Source organism: Phalacrocorax carbo, chromosome 23 (assembly GCF_963921805.1).
Source record: "Phalacrocorax carbo chromosome 23, bPhaCar2.1, whole genome shotgun sequence".
NCBI classification, from domain to species: domain Eukaryota; kingdom Metazoa; phylum Chordata; class Aves; order Suliformes; family Phalacrocoracidae; genus Phalacrocorax; species Phalacrocorax carbo.
Window position 1 is genome coordinate 8,005,267 of NC_087535.1, and position 21,359 is coordinate 8,026,625.

General features: G+C 37.5%; 2 protein-coding genes across 3 annotated transcripts in view; both read left to right on the plus strand.

Annotated features, from left to right (window-relative positions):
• Positions 1-11,972, plus strand: part of SYCP1 (synaptonemal complex protein 1) — a 30,988-nt gene extending 19,016 nt beyond the window's left edge. Inside the window, exons 23-31 of the mRNA XM_064472091.1 lie at positions 422-538; positions 1,139-1,249; positions 1,917-2,009; positions 2,927-3,001; positions 5,416-5,475; positions 5,618-5,797; positions 6,758-6,901; positions 7,226-7,312; positions 7,398-11,972. Of these exons, the coding sequence (XP_064328161.1) occupies positions 422-538; positions 1,139-1,249; positions 1,917-2,009; positions 2,927-3,001; positions 5,416-5,475; positions 5,618-5,797; positions 6,758-6,901; positions 7,226-7,312; positions 7,398-7,541 (1,011 nt within the window). The 3' untranslated portion in view covers positions 7,542-11,972. The remainder of the gene's footprint in view (positions 1-421; positions 539-1,138; positions 1,250-1,916; positions 2,010-2,926; positions 3,002-5,415; positions 5,476-5,617; positions 5,798-6,757; positions 6,902-7,225; positions 7,313-7,397) is intronic.
• On the plus strand, positions 10,987-20,502 carry TSHB (thyroid stimulating hormone subunit beta). Of its 2 annotated transcripts, none has more exons than XM_064472088.1 (3): positions 10,987-11,075; positions 19,225-19,387; positions 20,176-20,502. In XM_064472088.1, exons 1-3 carry the CDS (start codon positions 11,041-11,043, stop codon positions 20,416-20,418), a joined length of 441 nt encoding a protein of 146 aa, XP_064328158.1. In that variant the 5' UTR covers positions 10,987-11,040; the 3' UTR covers positions 20,419-20,502. The 2 variants fall into 2 exon arrangements, with proteins under 2 accessions (XP_064328158.1, XP_064328159.1); XM_064472089.1 differs by lacking the exon at positions 10,987-11,075 and adding an exon at positions 12,067-16,101.
• The last annotated feature ends 857 nt before the right edge of the window (positions 20,503-21,359 follow it).

A 21,359-nucleotide genomic window follows, 5' to 3' on the forward strand; every position in this document is an offset into this window, starting at 1 on the left:
TCAGGAGACTATCTTAGGACACTATGAGTTATGTGTAATCTTCCTACCTTGCGTTCCATGCCAGAAATACTAAAGAGGCTCTTCTACAGAAGGCAGAATAATGTCATATTGCTAATGGATGGTTCCCTTATATTGGAATAATTCTCTGCAATTGACTATCCTCTAGCTTTAGGTCAGACCCCAGTTTTATTGACTGGGGTGCAGAACACTGGTATGGGCTGTCTTTTCCATTGTGGTATTGCCAGTGTTTGTATGAGGATTTTCTAACTCACTTCAGGACAAAGTTCAGGAAATAGTTCAGTCATATACCTGAAAAGTAACAGAGTAGTTCTGCTTGAAAAAAGAAGAGGCAAAAAAAAAAAAAATCATTGGCATATTTGTTCCTGAACAAATAACAGCAATAATTCTGCATTCTCAAAAGGTGAATAAGTTACAGTTAGAGATGGAAAATATAAACAAGCAACATAAGGAAACAGTTGACATCTATCAAAAAGACATCGAAACAAAAAAAGTAAATGAAAATAAACTTCTTGAAGAGGTGAGAGTTGTTAATTTTTACTGCATCCTTTAATTATTTTTTGATTTATGATGGTTTTATGAAGCCATATTGGCCAGAGTCCTTGCTCTGACTTAGCAGTCTTGTCTTAACATCAGTGGAACTTCATGTCTATGCACGTGAGCAAAACTTTAGTACATTAGACCCTGAAACTGAAGTATTTGTATACATCTTTAAAAATAAGAACCTAGTTAAAAATTCTTTTTGTCAAGATAATGTTAACACAAATTCTATTCTTGGTATAAACACAGCATAAACAAATTAGATTATAACTTTTCCCACATTAATATTTCCCTGCCCACACTTTTTTGATGGTAGTATCAAAAAATGTTAGGGCAGAGTGCTTGACATGGCCTTGTAGTTTGAAATGAGACTTGTCTGCCATGGAAGAATGGATGTACTTTTAATCTAGGTTTATTTGCCTATTTTAACAATATGTATAAAAGATGTAGGATTTGAAGAGCATCTTGTACGACTGTATATACATTGCACCCACAGGGTGAGAAGAAATTAAATTAATTTTTATATATATATATATATATATTTGTTACTTCTTAATGAATTAAATGAACCGTGTTACAGCTAGGAAAGATGAGGTTGCTTGCTGATGAAGCAACAGTAACACAGAGAGAAACTGATATCCGATGTCAACACAAGATAACTGAAATGGTGGCACTTATGGAAAAACACAAGGTAAGAGATTTTACCGATTTCTGTGATTTGTAACGTATGATACTATGTTAAGTAAAAACCTTTCAAAACCAGAATATTACAAATTCAAAGGTGAAAATTCATAGTAAAGACCTGAGTCTAGGAAACTGAAGTTGAACGCATGCTTGACTTTTACCATCTAAAAATAAATTAATCTTCAGATATTGAGAATATGCCTACTGGCAGATAAATTCCATTTATCTAAATTTCTATGATTTTTTTTAAATATTCAGGCTTCCTCTGATACCATCCTATTACAGTGTTCTTCAGTATAAGTTTGGCCTCTTTTTATGAGATTGCTTAGTGACCTTCAGCAGTTTGACTTAACATATTTTAATTTGCATTCCTTCTTTGCTTTGCAGTATATTTAGCAGATACCATTAATAAAAATAATATGGCTAGCTTTTGTGTGCTGGAACACGTACCACTGCCTGGAGATAAAGCATCCTCTGTCAGCTCACAAAATGATATTGCTTGGGCATTTTCTGTTTTACAGTTTCTGCTGAAGCATCAGTGTTTGTTCATAGTGGTTTCTGAATCTTCAGAAGAGCCTTATTTGAAAATATGAGTAATGTTTGAAGACTAGGTAGATCTATAATTTTAACTTTTAGGCAAACATTTTGAGTTTTGTTTTTTTTTTCTAACACAGCATGAATATGATAAAATGGTTGAAGAAAAAGATACAGAGTTAAAACTTTATAAAATGAGAGAGCAAGAGCAGTTATCATCAAAAAGATCATTGGTAAGGCATACTCTTCAGCACTAAATAATTAAATGGAGGAGCTGCTGTCTTTAAAGTGTAATTAATTATAAATATGATATTAGGCTTCTTCCTATTTAACACTTGGGCTTAAGTGTCTGCTTTAGTGGGACTGAACAGTAAAGATCAACCCACTAATTTCTGTTTACTTTTATTTTCTTACAGATTTTATTATGTTCATTAAAAAAACCCAGATGTTTCTGAAAATAAATTGGAGTAGCTGTGCTTTTCTGTCTACTTTTCCTTATAGCGCATCACGTTTTAACCTCATTGCCTGAATAAGAAACTTTTGTATTAAACAGTTGGACTCCACCTGCCACCCCCTGTTCTCACAAGTGTTTTAAGTTCTTACCTTTAACAGTTCTGGTCAAGTACCTCTTTCTTAGTAGTACTTCAGCTCTTTTTAAAACAGACTAAAACAAAACTTCAAGTCTAGAGTTGTATTGCCTTTTTTCCCCCCCCCCCTCCTTTATGGGAAACTTAGCTTTGAGAAATGCTCTGAAGCCAACATCCCCTCAAGCCTTTCACAAAAGTGTAGTCCTACAGCATCTACTTAAAATGCAGTATTTTTGTGACATTTCCCTTCACAGACTACTTCTTCACAAAGTGTTTTTTAATTAGATTTTTTTAATAGAAGGAGGTGTGACTCAAGTCTACATGTTGGTTGTTTTTTTTTAATTTGGTAACTGCTTCTTTGATCAGGAATTATTGAATCATTCTGAAAATTAATTGTGGATACCTCTTGGCATGCTAACTTTATGAATAAATTAGCTCTATTGAAAAAATTGAATTATCTTTTGTTTATAATTAATATCCCTATTCATTACTGCCTCATTTGGACTGTTTTCTTTTTTCAGGTTAAGCATAGTTAACCCTATCCTTTATCTAATTGTTTTTAGGAAAGTGAGTTGTCATGTTTGAAAAGCGAACTGTCATCCCTTAAGGAACAACTTAAAGGAGAAATTGAAGAGAAGGTATTTATTATTTTTTATTATTAAATATAGCAGTATGGGTGACATGCTTGGCCTGGCCTTATGCACTATAATAATGACAGCTGTGAAGTGCACTTTTGATTCTAGGTCTTGCTCTCACTTGCTGTCCAATTTCAAGAGCTTGATGCTCTCTGAAGTCATTATGTCTCATTTCTGGTGACAGTGAACATTTTTAATTACTCCTTAACTGGTAAATATGAGGGAAGCAGGGAGAAATTGAAACCCTATGAAGAACTGTCCAAGCTTGCAGGGATGATGTCAGGAAAGCCAAAGCCAATCTGGAGGTAAAACTGACAAGAGAAGTGAAGGGCAAGAAGAAAGGCTTCTACAGGCCCTGCTGCCGAATGTGGCAGGAGTTCTGATGACAAAGGACAAGGAAAAGGCTGTGGTACTCAATGGGACCTGGAAAGTCTGGAGAAAGGAAGACTTACCCTTGGTGGAGGACGATCAGGTTAGGGAAGCTTTGAACAGCCTGGGCATAGATAAGTCTATGTGATCTGATGGGATACGCCCATAAGGGCTGAGGGAGGTGCCTGGTATCGTTCCAAGGCCACTCTCAATTATCTTCAGAAGTCATGGTGACTGGCAGAGCTTCCTGAGGGCTTGTAGAAAGCAAATGTCACTCCTGCCTTCAGGAAGGGCAAGGAGGATCTGGTGAAATGTAGGCTAGTCAGTTTCACCTCAGTCCCAGGAAAGGTGATGGAACAAATAATCCTGGAAACCATTTCCAAACATGTGAAGGGCAAGAAGGTGATTGGGAGTAGTCAGCATAGATTTATATGAAGGGGCAATTGTGCTTAACCAACCTGATTGCCTTCTATGATGAGATGACTTGACTTGGCAGATGAAGGGAGAACACTGGATGTCGTTTATCTCAGCCTTAGTAGGGCTTCAGCACTGTCTCTCATAACATCCTTATAGGCAAACTGATAGGTGATTGGACAGTAAAGTAGATTGAAAACTGGCTGAACTGCGGGGCTTAAGGGATTGCAGTTAGTGTGGCACAAAGTCCAACCAGAGGCCAGTCACTGGCCAGACCCCATATGCCTCGGGTTGATTCTGGGTCCAATACTGTTTAACATCCTCGTTAATGACATAGATGATGGGACAGAGTGCAGCCTCAGCAAGTTTGTAGATGATACAGAATTGGGAGAAAAGGTTGATACAGCAGGTGGTTATGCTGTCTTTCAGAGGGACCTGGACAGGCTGGAGACATGGGTAAATAGGAATCCCATCAGGTTTAACAGGGGGAAATGCAAAGTCCTTCACTGGGGAAGCAATAACTTTCAGAACTGGTACAGGTTAGGGGCTGACAGGCTTGAAAGAAGCTTCGCAGGAAGAGTGCTGGGGTTCTGGTGAACATCAAGTTGAACACGAGCCAGAAATGTGCTCAGCAGCTTAGGCTGCGTCAGGAAGAGTTGCCAGCAGGTCAAGTGAGCTGATCCTTTTCCTATACTCTGCGCTGGTGAGACCACATTTAGAGTATTATTTCCATTTCTGGGCTGCCCAGTACAAGACAGAGACGGGCATACTGGAGCAAATGCAGCAAAAGGCCATGAAGATCGTGAAGGGATTGGGGTATGTGACAAAAGAGAGGGACTGAGGGAGCTGGGATAGTTTAGCCTCAAGCAGAGAAAGCTCGGGGCATATTATCAGGGTGTATAAATACCTTATGGGAGGGAGTAAAGACAACAGAGCGAGACTTTCTCAGTGGTATCCAGTGAAAGGACAAGAGGCAATGGGAACAAAAACGAAGTAAAAGAAATACCATTTAAACACAAGAAAAAACTCCATTACTGGAAGGGTGATAAAACACAGGAACAGGTTGCCCAAAGAGCTTGTGGAGTCTCCATACTTGGAAACTTGCAAAACCCTGTTGGACACAGTCCGACCAACCTACTCTAGTTCACTCTGCTGTGAACAGGGGTGTTAGGCTGTATGATCTCCAGAGGTCCATTCCAACTTTAACCATTCTGTGATGTGATTGCTATAGTATTCCTCAGCTGGCAAAAGAAATGCAAAATAGAATTAAAAAGGCAGCAAAGGAACATTTATGTCAATAAATAAGAATGCTTCCAGTTTCTTGCGTGAAATAATAACTAGAAATTAGAGCTCTTTTTTAAATACAGCTGTGATAAAACTGGTATCCTATTTTCTCATTAAAAAGGGATGGTATGGAGGTTCCTTAGCAGGGGTGGGAGAAGTTGTATAGAAATGAAACTGAACAGAAAACTAATGTCTTTTGAATGCTGCAGGTTGACTAAATCTGAGTCATATATTTGTGTGAACTTTGTAATAGAGTTTGATTGTGGACTGTGTTCTGTAATACATCAGGAAGATTTTCAACAACTGAATTAAAATAAAATATTTACTTCCTATTACATAACTCTTTTTAGGAGAGTCTTGCAAAAGAACCCTTCCAAAATATGGTTCCTGAAAATGAAAAGAAGCACAAGGTAACTTTAACCTTATCATTAATTGATTTCAGAATTTGGTAATATTTATACATATGCAATCTAATTGAAGTTCCATGCTAAATTATGTACACTTGACAAAAGACATTGAAATGCTTTTAATGTAAACCTTTTTTAATTTTAGAAAATACAAATTCATTTTTCTGAGACTCCTAAAGCTCATTTAGATCTGGACTGTGCATCTATTAATGTAAAAAATAAAAATTCTCCAAATGATATTCCTATAAAAGTCAACATGGTGGAAGAGAAAAAAAAACCTCCTTCAGTATCTGCGAAAAGTCCCTTGGGTAGTTCATCATTAAAGGTTTGTAACTTAAAATAGCGACTTGTTCCTGTTTTATTTTTCTGACTGTATTTCTTACTTCTCTGTAGATGCTTATTTATTCTTTGTTGTGATAAGCAGGGATTTAAAAGGTGGATAGCCACAACAAAAAAAAAAGTATTCCACAGCCATATTAGAAAGCAGTTTGTGTAAGGGCTCCCACTGTGTGTCATTTTTCTTGCTCAGTTACTTAGTCTGTTGTCATTGATCAGTAAAAATTCCTGTCCTGGAGGGACTCTGAATTTAATAGTGCCTCTAGAATTCCTTTACTTAGTCTTAAAAGTGTTGTCTGTTTGTAAAGGCATACTTTTCTCTATAGAACAAAAAATAGCTGGTGTAGCTGTAAAAATTAACTTGTTCCTGACTGCTTCATCATAACTGTAAAACCTATGCTGCTACCCTGTCAGAAGCTCACATGTGATAGTTATATCTTAACCATAGAATCAACTACCATTTCTATGTTGTCCTTTCTAAAAAAGGATTGCATTGTTCCATTGCAGTGTTTCTGAGAAGTTTAACTTCTAGTGAAGAACTATTTAAGTAAGAACAATCTTGTTCTTTATATCAATATCAATGTCTTTCTGAACGCTTTTTCCTGCAGTTTTGTTGTTGGCGTTCTCTTAGATGTTGGTTATAGTCTGCATGCAGTGAGTGCAGTTCAGAATAACATGAATTTCTGAAGAGAAGTTAGATATAGTGTGCCATGAAATGCAGTTCTTCCATGGTTTTGTGTTCATTCTCCTTGTTTGGCAACAAAACCAGGAATTTTTTTTCTTTGTTTGTGTCTTTGCTTCACATTTTTGATGGAAAGATAATTGTTCCACAGCATCTCTCTAGTGTCTTCCTGGATACTCAGACTGTAAACTGTGTTATGAGTTTGGTTTTAGATTCTATAATTGCCACTGAAAACTTATTTTTAAATACCATCTTTTTCTTTCCCAGACATATATTATAAAGACTCCTCCAATAAATAAACTGCAAAGTGAAAGCAGAAATCTGCATTCAGAACAGTGCATGAGGAAGAAGCAAAAAGTGCTTCTGCAGCTGGATGTTCCATCAGATAGCTCTGAACACAGCGACCTCCTGGTAAAAGTAGTGTACTTAACAGTTCTTTATGCATACTGCTATATCTTAAGAATGTATATGAGGTTCTGTATCCAAGACAATATTTATGTCTATATTTTTATTTCATTGGTTCTTTCTGATATTGTATTTATGTATACATAATTAGTAAGTATATGACAGAGTACCACTATACAAGAATATATATAAACTTTTATAACTATTTTTTACATTGTTTTTATTGACCTGTCGAGGCTTCATAGTAACATCTTAATTTTTTCCTAGGTGGAAAGAAAATATATCTTTTTATATAGTGTGATTAAGTAACTTACTTGTTTTTAATTTAAGAGCATAGTCTCAGAGGAAGAAATGTTTAAAAAATTGTACGCGGATTATCCTCAGGCTTCACAATTATATGCCGTGACACCAAAAAAGGTACCTTAGATTTTCTTCAGATCAAAATGAACAGTTAATCAAATTGGTTATAGAAACTAATGGATGGCTTTATTTTTCTTCTTAGAAACCAACTACATCAAACGTGAAAACTCCAGGGTCTGTACTGAAACTTACAACCATGAGAAAAATGCGAGAGGCTGGATGGACTGCAGTTTCTAAAATGGACAGGAAAAGAAAAATAAAAGAAGCTGAAAAGCTCTTTACTTAAACTGAAGAAGTGACTAGTGCCCTAGCATTATTTGATCAGTACAAGCACAGTATTATTGTTCTTTCAGAGTTAGTACATTGTTGCATTTTTCTGTCATACTCAGTACGTTTAATACTACATTCATTTCCTTTACACACATAAACTTTATTGATACCTAACCACATCAACATGCAGAGCATTTTCTACATTTCATTCCCTTTGCTATAAAAAGTCGGGAGACAAATTAGCCCATCTTAACATTTAGAAATAATTATAACTACCTAGAAAGCTGTTTCAAAAAGAATAAAAAAGTTTGGCATTAGAAATACTGGTTTTAAGGAAATTCAGTTTTGTTCTTCTAAATTTACTCTCTTTTTCTTAATACATAATTCACAAAAGAGTACTATTTGGTGAAAGAAATACTGAAGCTGTTAAAATGCATGCACATGAAGTTGTCTTTCTTTTTTGTTCTTTTTAAATGTCAGAACTGTCTTTTTAGACTGTGTTGTTTTCAGTAGCTACTATTTCAGTATGTTAAAACAGTTTTGAAACTTTTAAAATGGAATTTTCAATAGAATGACTTCAGTTTAAAAAGATTTCAGCTTTATAAGGAATAAAATATGCACATGTGTTTTAAGATTGTAAAAACAATGTTAAGATGTCATTAAAACGTTTACCTGAAACATAAAGCGTGGGACCAGATGTTGTTGTGTTACGTATTAGAATACAGGTGTAAGTCACCAGGCAGCCTTCCTAAGGACTAACAGCCCCTGCCATGTACATGCAAGAATAGTTTAGGATAACATATAGTTCTGCGTTAATCCTTGATTAATCTTGGTTTCACAACAACAACCAAAATCTGCTCCAGAGCCTAGTGGTTACAAGAAAACTACAGGTACATCTTAAAATATGAAAAATCAAAATCCTGGATTCATCTGAAGAGGGTAGCAAAACATATGTACTTCACCCTTTTTGTGTAGCAATTTTATGTATAGGCTAGTAGTTTGGGTTCCTTATGCCTTATCTGTTGAGCAGTGAGATTGATAATGACTTTTTATTGCATATAACTGACAAATATTCTCCAAAGATCTGAAAGAATATACTGGGTTTTTTCTCCATATTTGGAAATTGAATCTGTTATGCAAGCAAATTTTTTGAGAAGTCAGAATGACTTTTCTTCCTGGGAAGATATTTCATATGTTTGCAGAATATTGAGTTTTTATAATATATCTGCTTAAATAGCGTAAATTAGACCAAACGAAGAACAGAGAAGCTGCTTATAGCACACAAATTCCAGATGTCTTTACAAGACAGATCATTTTACTGTAAGTAGTGTAAAATAATGTATTTAAGCCTCTCCCAGATACATTAATTACTTTTTTTTTTTTGACTGGATAGAGAGAATGTCATGCAAAGTCAGCTATTCTTCATCTTAGTTAGGGACATTACTTACTAATAGCTCTTCAGCTACTTTTCAGGAAAAAGAAAATGCAGTCACCAGAAACGCAACGTATATGTGCAGTTTGTCAATTATTTTAAAAGGGGTGGTGTTTTATACAAGGTCTAAATACCTGGCAAGGTTTGATACTTCATTTCAAGATGGCATATTTTTTATTTTGGCTGTCACTGTTGTGGACATCTTCAACAGATATGCAGACTCAACTCCTAAGCTAGTTACTGAGCAATCAAAATTCAAAATTCTAGTTGTTCCTGAGTATAATGAGACTTGTACTGTCTAGTCTTCTCAGCTACGGCTCACCTATAGATCCATTAACTATAATTCTGCAATCTTGAAGTTAAGACTCAAAATCGACATCAAGCCTAGCCCACCCACATTCATCAGTTTGCTAATCCAGAATGTGATATTTGAATGCCTTACTATAAAACAATAGGATTTAAATGATCGTTCACTGACACTCTACATAAAAAATAAATTAATACCTACCAAACATGATTTCCAGTATAGTGGTATATGTACAATATCTGACATTGTAGGAGAAGAAATTACAAGAACATTAAGAAGTAAGAATTAGAAATGCTAGTTAAATATTGTAAGAGTTTCTGCATTTCGCAGTGAGTCTTGTGGTAATTAAAATGTCTTTAAGGTGGAGAAAAGTCTACTTGAGCGAGTAAAAAATTCAAGTCTGTACTGCCCACATCTAGACTCAAATGGTAAGTAATCAGTTAAGACTTCATTGTCGTGGCAGGGTTGTAAATCTGGTGCATCATATAATCCTCCTGATATCGTGAGAGTGTCATGTGGTGTATTGTATAAACCATCTGCAAAATGACAAAAATACCGTTAGTACCACTATAGGAAACTTACAGGAAATGTAATCAACTAGGAAGGATGTAAAATCATATTTGCCTCATATTATGCCTGTTTCTGTGCATGGATTATATATCGTAAATAAAACTGAAAATATGAACAACTCTGTTAGGCATTAATCCAGTGTGCACAGGAAAAGCAAATGAAAATTAGTAAATGCATGTGCTTTTACGTGTGAATCCTTCAGGTAGCAGACAGTTCAGAAAAGTAAAAATTGAAAGCTGCCAGTTAGCAGCTATTCATAGCAGTGAATATTGATGCTTTTATCTGTGGAATTTTATTAAAGTTTTAAAGGCTGTATTCAGGCATCAGCCATGATATTTATTATTGGCTAGTCCCATTTACTACAAGTAAAGTTATATATATATGATGTCATATATATATGTGCTTTATTTAAAAGTATTAGCAAGATAAGCTTATTTCTAAATGCCATTTTCACAAGGTTTTAAAACGTATATTAACCTGTGCCAATAAATGTAGTTATCAATTACGTTATCAAAGATACTACTTCCTTTTGTTCAATGCTATTTGCAGTGAAATATATATCCATGATATATTTGTCACATTTCTTTTTACTCAGATTCTTTACTAATCAGTTTTAAGGAGGATGTGGCCTTCAGCGTCTGAGGTAAATATGTCTTCCGAGCAAGAATTTAATTGATAACAACTGCAGATACCAATTTATTACACCTTTCAACAGAGCAGCTGAGGACCTGCAGCTTCCAACAGGAAGTTTGTTAGGATCAGGTTACCTTAACTTAAAGCAAGTATTTGGAAATGTTGGTATGTATTATTATTTTCCTTCGTAATATTGCTAACACTGTTCTCCAGTTCCTTTTCTGTCTAATATTTCTTCAAGGAAGGTGAGCAGTGCACTGGCCTACCACATCTGCTGTCTTTCTTCCTGTCATCCTTGTTTACCATGTATGCAATATTATTTTTCTCTAGTACTTTAACTATTTTTCCTTTTTTTCTAAGGCAGATGTTCTCACTTTCCTGCTCTCACCTCTTCAACCCCCCAGTTCACAGAATGCTACATCCTAGTCCTTCAAACTCCTACATTGTCATCAAGTTCTAGGTACAGCTCCTCGTCTGTACTGTGGCTTCAACTAAAATAAACGGGTCTGGCCCCAGCAATTCAAGGAAATGCTGCTGTCAAATGTAGTGACACCAGCCTGAAGCCTGGGCTGGATGATTTGGAGTTGGAGCCTCAACAATGCTCACTGGTATGGATGTGAAAAGCTGATTGCTTGGTTTCAGCAGTTCTGATGGTGCTTAACTCACAGCTCATGACAAAAACGTAGGTGGCTGAGTGACAACCAGCTTGAGCCTTGTGATGCCTGAAGACTTCTCAGTGTGGTGAATGGTGTTACACGCAACACGTGCCAGATGTGATGTGGCTATTAAAGCAGAGGAGCTGCTGCTATCCGTTCTGGTCCTTTTTGTATTCCCACTGACAGCTGCATTTGGGACCTTGGTTTGATTGACTTTAGCTGGAATACTGGGTGCTACAAAACTTGTTGCTGTTGTTTTTCCAGATCTACTCTGTGTCTTTGTATGGCCTCTTTTATAAGAAATATATAATCTTTGGCCTGAACAAAGTACTTTGCCATAAGGTAATAAGAGAAAAGGGTTGGAAAATGTATAGGTTGAATTCTATTCATATATTGTCCCACTTTTCTTGTTTAGCAGTGGGTTTTTGTCTTTGTGTAATCTGCTCTTTCCTCTTTTTCCGAACTGCTTTGGGAACAAATAATAGTTTTCCTTGAATTTACTTACTGGATAACTGAGTAGCCCTGGCTCCATAGATTGTAAAATGTAGGTATTAGAAAAAGAGCTGATTCAATTTAAATAGTTACCTTGGCCATCTGTTTAATGCCTGATCTCAAATTTCTGGTCTGGACTCTCGCTTTAAATTGGGAATTATTTTTTCTGTATGATAGGTAATAACTTTCTAGTACATCTTTTTGTTACCACAGCCTAAAAGAAAAGCAGAAGAGGGGAAAACCTAAAAAGTTGAATTGAAAATTCAGTTCTAAATCTGAAAAGGCAAATAATGAGCATTTACCTATTCTAATGCTTATCTTGGATCTCTCATTAAATATTCCAATGTCCGGTCAGTATCCTTTGTCCATCATGGCTTTACTAAGCACAGGAAGTTTCAAAATTATTAGCTTGCTATTTCATTAGTACAGAGTGTTGAGGGTTTACTCAAAAGCTGAATTTTTAAAATAAATGTTCCAACCCCTGTTATTATCCAGTACTTATATTTAACTTCTGTACTGGATAATCCTGAGAGATTCAGCAAGAGACTCGTACCTTCTGGTAGCACTGTATAAAGAAAGGCCTTCCTCCAGCAAGTGGCCCAAAAATATACCTCTTTGGTCTGTTTTTGTTGTTGATAAATGCACGGCATATTGTAGCAACAGTGGTTTTTATTACGTACTGCGTCATGATATGGAATACTCTAGAATTGTGACAAAACTTGATACGAGATTACAAGTATTTCAAATCAGACCAAAAGGTTATTTTGACAACTTGAGAAAACCCACATTTTGTATCTTAAAAAAGAAGAATGTAACGGCCGCCAGAGTTTAAAACTACAGTGCAGGCTTAGCATATGCAACACTTCCAGGTACATTGTAATTGTCACTCGACACTACTGATAGTTACTTCCAAACAGTATTTAAAAGTTTGTTTTGTTTAAAAGGTGCAAGAGTAGAGTGCAAAATAGAATGCGGAAAGTAAAAACAGATCTTAAGAACAATCACACTTTTAGGACTCACCCAAGCTGACAAATGCAGGAGCATGTGGACTCACAGGTAGTACTGAGTAGGAGATCCAGCGTCTCAGCATGTGCCTGTTCTTTCAGGCTCTCCAATACCCTCCCTGAAGGGCTGGGCAAAACACAGGAGTGCCTTGATGGAAAGCAGTGAAGCTGCGTTGGGGTTAGAGATCAGTCAGTGTAGCCACACTAGTGCTGACCTCACTTGATTGAAACTGACTGTGTAATATGAAAGGAGGGGGTATGTTTCATGTCAGCAGTTGCTGATCTTGCTTCACAGTGGCTTTAAAAAGCACCTTATTCACGCTTGGACACTGTACTGGAAGAATTGCTTTAAACAATTTTCCCGAAGCATATGTAAGGAAGATATTAAAATCTTGATTAAAAAGATACATTTTTTTAAATCCTCAGGTATGTGTGATAGTTATTATAAAAGACAACAATTTCTAAAACAGTAATAATATTCTTTTAAATTTCTAAACTAAAAGGACTTTTTTTTTTAATTGCTACAGGAGTTAAATGTCTTTAGTAAGAAAAAAGGCAGTACAAATGAGAGTGTTATTCCTACAACCTTTTCTGTCCCTGGATATCAAAGTATTTAATTTAGTCTGCCTTGCTTCTACCAGGAGTATCTTGGGGGGGCAGGGTTCATGAGGACAAAGAGTCTTCCCTTTTCTTTCCTTACAGTCATTTTAATTGTTAGTTGAAATCTTAAGGTGGCTTCCTTATTGGGAGGCATTCACTTTGGTGGGCTTGACAGTCTGTCAAGCTGTGGTAGGCACTTCTTTTTCAGGTGGGCATGAAGACTGCGTAAGAGAGCAATTCATGTTGGGGAAGAGCAGCATCTGACAGGACTGCATGCCCAAAGCCTGCAAGAAACAGAAATGTACCCCAGTGTTCCCACTGAGCACAGGCACTTAGCTTAAATTCTGATCTTAAAAAAATCATGTATAGTGTCAAGTTTCCATACCAGATCTTCATCAGTGAAGGTCTTGTCTGATTACCTACTGACTGCTTATCAGATTGCCAGTCAAATCAGGAGAACAATACAACCCTTAGAAACTGAAAAGTGTCTGTGACTTTTATGCCTTAGCATTGTTATGAAATTGGATGGGTAAAGTCATTCATCCTTGATAATACTGCAGAAGGCTTCTGGCTTGTTTTTGCTGCTGTTTGGGTTTTTCCAAATTTTGTCCTCAGTGTAGTGATTGTATATCTTAGAATAACAGAAATATCTAGCACTTCCCAAAGAAATGAAACCAAATACAAAGTGGTCTATCATATGAGCCAAACAGCAAATAGGATTATTGAAGTATTTTCAGACCATAAATGGAGCTTGTTGGCATATTATGTGCAACAAAGAGAACTGCTGTTTTAATCTGTGGTTGATAGGAAATGCTGCAGCTAATCCTAGGAAAGAATAAAAGAGCGGTCATCTGTGAATCCATGAATTTAAGAGATGAGAGGTATATTTCAAGCTATTACAGAGAGACTTGCAATAGACAATTAGCTTTGAAAATTCAGCAGCCACGGTCTGTTTAAATGCAAAACCTGGCAAAACCACTTGTTTCTACGCCAGCATATGAGGATCTTATCTCATTTTATCAGTGGAGGTCTGCAACAGGATGGGGTTGGAAGTAATTCCTCTACCAGAATACTAAGCTGATTGGCTTTGTCTGTTTTTCCTCAGCAGAGCTTCTATTTCTCTGTCGTTTGCAAGCATGGACATGCTTTTATTTTAATATCCACAGTGCTATATGCAGTGGAAACAAGAGTTACTCTGCTCTATAAGTTAATCTGCTCATAAGATCACAAAGTTTTCATTGTGTTGTACTGCTAACGGGAGAAGTGTGTAGGAATAATGTGTGATAACTTCTCATTGTTCCTGCTTTTATCTTAGGCATTGCTTGGTGGCAGAGAATCCTATTAAATTAATTTTACATATAAGCTTCTGGTATGTACTGAATTCCTCTAACCCATTACAGAGATTCCTGGGTAATGAACCCAAGAATTTTATGATTACTAAATTCTATTTACAGAGATGACTTAAAACACTTCTTGTAGAACATCAGCATACTGTCTTTCACTTAATGAAAGTGTAAAATGACTGATGTCAGTGAATGGATTGGTTTAGTTATCAGAAAGGTTAAAGATAAATAATTAACTGGCTGTTCCAGAACAGGGCTACAAAGCTGATGGCAGTAAAAGCACATTAAAAAATTATATTACTGAATAGTCTGCAGGTCAGCAGCGGGGCAGCCAAAGAAATGGATCCATAAGCATCAGACTTTTAACTATGGATTTTAGGAAACTGTATGAAAGAACACTCGGGCACTCATAGATTGCCACACTGGACTTTGATGTCCTGCCCCAGTCTTTTGTCTTGCTGCTCCCAGTAGGTAGTGGGATCTCACTCCCATCAGGTGTTCAGAGCGTCAGTAGTAATGAACTCTACGGTCATATCCAGAAGGACAATCAAGAAAAAGTTTTCCTACCAGCATAATAGTCTGTGTAAATGACTGAAGAGATGTGAATATGTGTCACTTTGGTGATGTTTAGTGCGTCTCTGACATATGGGCAGGCTAACGTAATGCCAGCAAAGAAGAGGTAGTAGCCAAGAGGTTCTGTGACCACATCAGCGTGGAGCTAACGCGAGTATGGGCAACAGTAGTCACAGTAGTCTCGAGGTCCACTCAGACTAATTTTATTGTGCTTCCAGATAAATGAATTTTCGTTCCTAATACTTGGTCAGGTGTTTCTGTAATGAACTGCAGTGCGTTCAGAGGCTTGGTAAAAGGGCGGCAGTAAATAAATGCACTGCCAAAATTATACTGCCTGCTCCAGTGATTAATAGTTCCCAACATCCAGCATACACCACATTGGACTGCCTAATAGCTCTAAATCTTCATGACAGTAGGGCTCTGGACAGATGGAACTAAGGACGTTGCATCTATGTAGTTGCCTTAACGACCAAATTTGTAATCACCTCAAAGAATGAAATCAGGTTGGTGTGGCATGACCTATTTTATGTAACACCATCTTAACATGCATTAATTATGTTCTCATCCGTTAATTCTTTATTGCTCAAATCCTGTATCATCTTTCTGTTATTTTACCTGATTTATCTGGGATAGATGTCAGGCTACCTGGCTGAGAGTTACCTGGGTCAACATTCTCTCTTTAAATATACGTATAATATTAGCACTTTTCTTAATGTTTTGAAATGTCCTCAGTATTCCAAGACTTGTTGAAATTAGCATTAGCTAGCTAATGATGTTGATTTTAAAATATTTATCCCTTATACCATTTATGTAATCATTTCTGTTGCAAATATGTGTGTTGGTTGTTCAGCCACTACATTTTCAAATGCACATGTAATTACGGAAGTCTCTGCACTTACTCTGCATCAACACCTTGTCTTCATCTAGTGAAGTCCCTGGACATTACTGTAGTCTCCAGTTTCCCATGTGAGTTTTCTACATTTTCTCACTTCTAATAGAGATTCTTGTTTGTTTGTTTGTTTTTTTAATTGCTATATTTTTTATTGTTGCATTCTCTTTTTCATCTTTGCTATGACAGACTTTCAAGCACTGTTGTAATTTTTTTCTTTTCTATTCATGTTTACAGACAGCATTTCCCTAAATCCTCTTAAAGCAAATTCTTAATCCTTTTTTACCCTAATCTGAATTCTCCCCCCCAGTTACACCCATTTTTCTCAAATCGGAGATATTAGCACTTTGAAGCAGCAAAGGATATATGCCTTCAATACTCTGATCTGTCTTCTACCTATATTCTTATAGGACATGTTGAGGACATTTTAAACCTGGATGTGGGGGTTTTCCTGTCAGAACCAGTGTGTACAAATACAGGTCCAATTGCCTAAAGCTGTGCTTGCAAATCACTGTGAAATCTTTAGAGAAAAGGATCAGCTGTACCTACTTCAGCTATGCATGCACGGGTCACATGGGGTATTCTTGCTTTAGGAATGCCATTTTTTATTCTTATTTTGGGCACTTTTTGTCCTCTCCAGGATTTAGTTTTATGAATTGTTTCCTTTTCCTTTCAGGATCGTTGTCTTCTTTGAAATACTCTTTAAGATTTTCCCAGAACAAACATTATTTTTCTGAGATTAAAGTTTTACACAACCAAATCCATACATATATATGTAGTGTATATGTGTGTATATATAATGTGTTAGTGTGCATACATATTATCTACATATGAGTGTATGCATGTGTATGCTCATATAGCCTGTATGTTTAACTGCATTTAAAATATGTCAGAAAAATATGGAGTTAAATAATGTATTGGAGTAGTAGCAAAATAACAGTGTTACACTTCCGTTGCTAAGTGTGGATGGACAGATGTTACTGAGAGTACAACTAATGCTCTGCTCATGTCCTTAAGCCAGAAAGAGTTATATTTAATTCCTGAGAAGTTATATGGCAGAAATTAACCCATAATTAAAGAGTCCATGAAAACAGAAAGCATTTGGCTAGTCTTAGTCGAACAAGAACTCTATCACATTATCAGAAAAAACCCTTGGAGAATTTGTCTAGGACAAAAAAGCTGTGTGCGGAAGTCTGAACCACTAGGAAAGGAGATTCAGGAACTAGCTAAAAGCCGGTCGGGACTGACTGGGTCACTCCTCCAACAGCCCAAAGTAACCATGTTTACCAGCTCAAGCTCAACTTTATCATATTTCTCATGGCTCCATAAATCAAGAATGTGGTTCACCTGCATGAGACATATATCAGATCGAAGTCCAAATGGGAGTTAGGTGATTAACCAAAAGGGTAGGTGTTAACGGAGCTGCAGTGAATAAGCATAGTGAGAAGGCTGTCTGGACAGTGGTGAAAGCAGTAAAGGACAGTGGCTTTATGCTGAATCACTGAGAGACGTGCATGCTGACTTGGCTGTTTCTTACTTTTGCTCCTCCCAGGTGTTCCACAAAGCTCTAAACACGAGTGTTTTTGCCTCATCTGTGGACATCTCAGTTTCTGTGGTGTTTGTGCAATTTTTTGCTTCTCGTTGTGCTACAAGGAGTGGTTTCTGAAAAGTTTTTTCCCCATCAGTTAGTATTTCAGAGTTCATTGCTTCTTACTTCAACATTTGCTCAGAAGATTCGAGGCCAGATAATTTCTTGGTGTGTTTTGTTTGAGTAGGTGAGTCAGGCTGTACCTCACCACACTGTGGAGCAATTGCTTTGATTTGAGAGTTGTTACTTTATGCGTATAGCACTGCATCTCTCAGTTGTGCCTGACTGGTATCGAGCAAACGGAGCGAACCAGACTTCATTAAATGTCCGCAAAACATGGGTATAGAATTAGTCGTATGTGGGATAACTCCATTTCCATTCTAGCCTTCCTGTCATTATGTTGCTACCCTATGTAGTGGCTAAATTAATCAGTAATAACTTCTTTAAAGCAGTGGTTAGTTTAAAAGCCCGAGAAGAGAATGACTGTTAAAATAATTAGATTTCCAGCTCCAGTTTCCAGGTTAGACTATTATGGAAGCATTTGTTCCTATCGCATTTGCTTTGTGGTTCAGTATGAATTTTCAATAGATGACTTTGTGATAAGAAAGCAGCAATTCAGATGCAATTATATAAACAGGAAGATCAGCCTGGAATTAGCCTGGAGAGTATAAAGCACACACAGAGCTTGTGCTGGGTCACTGCCTCTCCCAGCTCAAGGCAGAATCAGGTTCCTGTAATAGGGAAGAATTCAGCTGACAAGAGGTTGGTCTTTCCAGACTTACGTTGTTGCAGCTACAGGGTAAACCAGACTATGCAATGAATGGCACTTGCTTTGGGAAACGGACAGCTGGAAGAGACTGCAGGGTGATGTCCATATCTTTGTAGACACTGTCATTTAAAGTTCGTAGTTTAGAGGCTATAGAGTAGACCCTGGAATTGTCTCGGAGCTAATCAAAGCATTGCTTTTGGGATCCCCCAGCAGGTCTGAGAAATGAGGTCAGCTCAACAGAAAGATAAAGTGGGGATTCATTGATTTGAACTCTTTGCTGATGTTCTTCTTGTGATTTGTTTGAATCTGTGATTTAATTCTTGGCAGTGTTCCCATTTCATCGTGCCTCTAAGCCAACTGAAAAGTAAAAAATACAGTGGTATGCCTGATATGCACAGCTGTTTCTTTTTCTCTCAAACATCTTAATAAGATGTTTTCTTTAGAAAATTATTTTTAGACCAGTGACATTATTTTAGCATCTCTCGTTAATTCTAGAGCTCATGTTCTCTCACGTGTCGCATTTTCGAATCCTTTAGCTCCTATTATTTTTCTGGGTCAGCATTTTATCACTCATTAGTGAAAAATTCCATGCTTTAGTGCGGGGAAAAGTGCATTTGTTGTGTGTTGTTAATGGCCTGTTTACCCTTCTTTTTTGTGGTTAGTACTATTTCAATTAAAGGTCTGAGATTGGAAAGAACTTGTCAGGCTGTAGCTAAAAAAGTTAAGATTACTCCTAGTCTGTGACTATCACAACTGTTCTTGTCAAGTTCTGAGAAAAGGGCTGGAAGGTACATCTAATTTTACTTAGGGTTTGCTTTGTTTGTTTGTTTTTCCCCCATCTAGCATGAGTCCCTTCTTCGCGATGTCTCTCCTCTTCGTCCTGACTTTCGGTCAAACAGCATCACTTTGTGCTCCTTCTGAGTATATAATCCATGTGGAGAAAAGGGAATGTGCCTACTGCCTGGCCATCAACACCACCATCTGCGCTGGATTTTGCATGACTCGGGTACAAGGCATTACTCTGTTTTAGGCAGTTGTTTCTATAATGACCGTCACTGCAAACCAAGGGCCTATTCTCTCTGGAAAATGGTGTGTAATGATCCAATTCTAATAGTGTTTGTCACAGACAGAAAAATCACGCTATCGTCCTGTTTCCAAGTTAGCTTTTTGTGAAAGCACGGGTGGGAAATGCCAAGCCTCTGGAACTTTGGAGTTCATACGCCAGTGGCATAGCAGGGAACAAGGTTGGGCTAGGTGATCCCTGAGGTCCCTTCCGACCTGTGATTCTGTGAGAACTGACTGCTGCTGTCACTGCAGAGCCTCAGTAGTCAGTTTGTAGGGTCAGGATGGAACAGGTAGGAAGCAGATTGCATTTAGTCACTCTCATTTAATGTACACAACTTCTACTCCCACTACTGTTGTGACAGCTGGCTGTGGAAATACCAGGCATGTAGGCATGCCAAACTGTGCTTGAGCTTCACTGTCCAACATCGCATTTGAAGTTCCACCTTGGTCGGTAGGTAGCCCGTATGGACTACAAAGCACTGTTAGTGCTCTGAGACAGGCAGGTTAGTTAAAAACCATAAAAGCAAGGTGAACGTATCTGCAAGGTAGGGAGCCCCAGTCACACGCAGACCTAAAATCATAGATCTGAACAGAAGTATGCTGAAGATCTCAGAGCCAGTCTAAGTGTAAAGAGGTTTGCTTTCTGCACGTTTGAGAAAATGTCAGAGGAAGTTTTCTGACACTCGCGTATGCTTCAGTGGAACAATGCCTTTCTTTTTTCTTTTGTAGGACAGCAATGGCAAGAAGCTGCTACTCAGAAGTGCTCTGTCCCAGAATGTGTGCACATATAAAGATATGTTGTATCAAACGGCACTGATTCCGGGCTGTCCTCGTCACATCGTCCCCTATTATTCCTACCCCGTGGCTGTGAGCTGCAAGTGTGGAAAATGTAACACTGATTATAGTGACTGTGTTCATGAGAAGGTTAGGACAAACTATTGCACTAAACCACAGAAGCCCTGTAACATGTAAGCTTCCAACAGAATGTGGTTAAAATGTACCTCTCTGCTCACAGCTAAACATAAATAAAAGTGTATTTCATAACAAGTTTGCAAATTGATGTGCACAAAGTTTTATTCTAAATACGTATCACCAGTTACTCCAATTAACTGGCTATTCCGTGACATGCACAAAAGCAGAATCCTAGGGCTCCAGGTTTGTATTTAGAACCCACCTGTAATTTCCCTGGGGGAAGGAGAAGTGACTATGTGTATGTATAAGGCTTTGCTCACAAATCCCAGGTATTTTGTGAAGAGATGCTCAGAGACAAAACCTTTCATATGTATTTCAGAATTAAAAAAAAGGCAACACCTACTTTTAGTATTGAAGGTTTTAATTAGATTTAGATTTTGACATATACTTACAGCCTTCGTATTAGTAATGGTACTTTTCCATATGTGTAATATAAGTTTTTTTGAGGACCCTGGCTTCAGCGGAGTCAGCTGGGACTAAGCACATACAGTTTGCTGATCTACACAATAGATCTATGTCATCCCCACTGTTGTCCAGACCTGTATTCAGTAGGCAGAGTTTTTCACATCTGCGCTAGTTGAGTAAGCCTCTTTTCTATTGAAGTACCTTGTTTGAAGAACTTTTTCCTCTGTGAGCACTGAAGAATCAGTGAAGCTTCAAATCTTGCTATTCTGTTTTCCAGAAGGGGAGTGTAATACCATCAAACTTAAAGGGAAACTCAGAAAAACCTCTTTTTCCTCACACAGGTCAGCTGGTCCCTTGTGAGTGGGAATATGAGCTGAGCCCCACCCTATGTGCTGAACACACACAGGTGAGAAGAGCAGACCCAGGAATAAGGAAATAAATGTAAACTAACAAATATTTCCCATCTGCTGAGATTCCCCGCTGCCTGCACACCGTGAGTGCTATAGTTTCGTTAGACCTGATGGCTCTGTGGCAAA

Bases quoted from the DNA above. Each gene is read 5' to 3' on its own strand.
- TSHB (XM_064472088.1), top strand. From the start codon at position 11,041: ATGATTTGGAGTTGGAGCCTCAACAATGCTCACTG. The intron at 11,076-19,224 runs GTATGGATGTGA...TCCCCCATCTAG, and splicing joins AGCCTCAACAATGCTCACTG to CATGAGTCCCTTCTTCGCGA. The intron at 19,388-20,175 runs GTACAAGGCATT...TTTCTTTTGTAG, and splicing joins CTGGATTTTGCATGACTCGG to GACAGCAATGGCAAGAAGCT.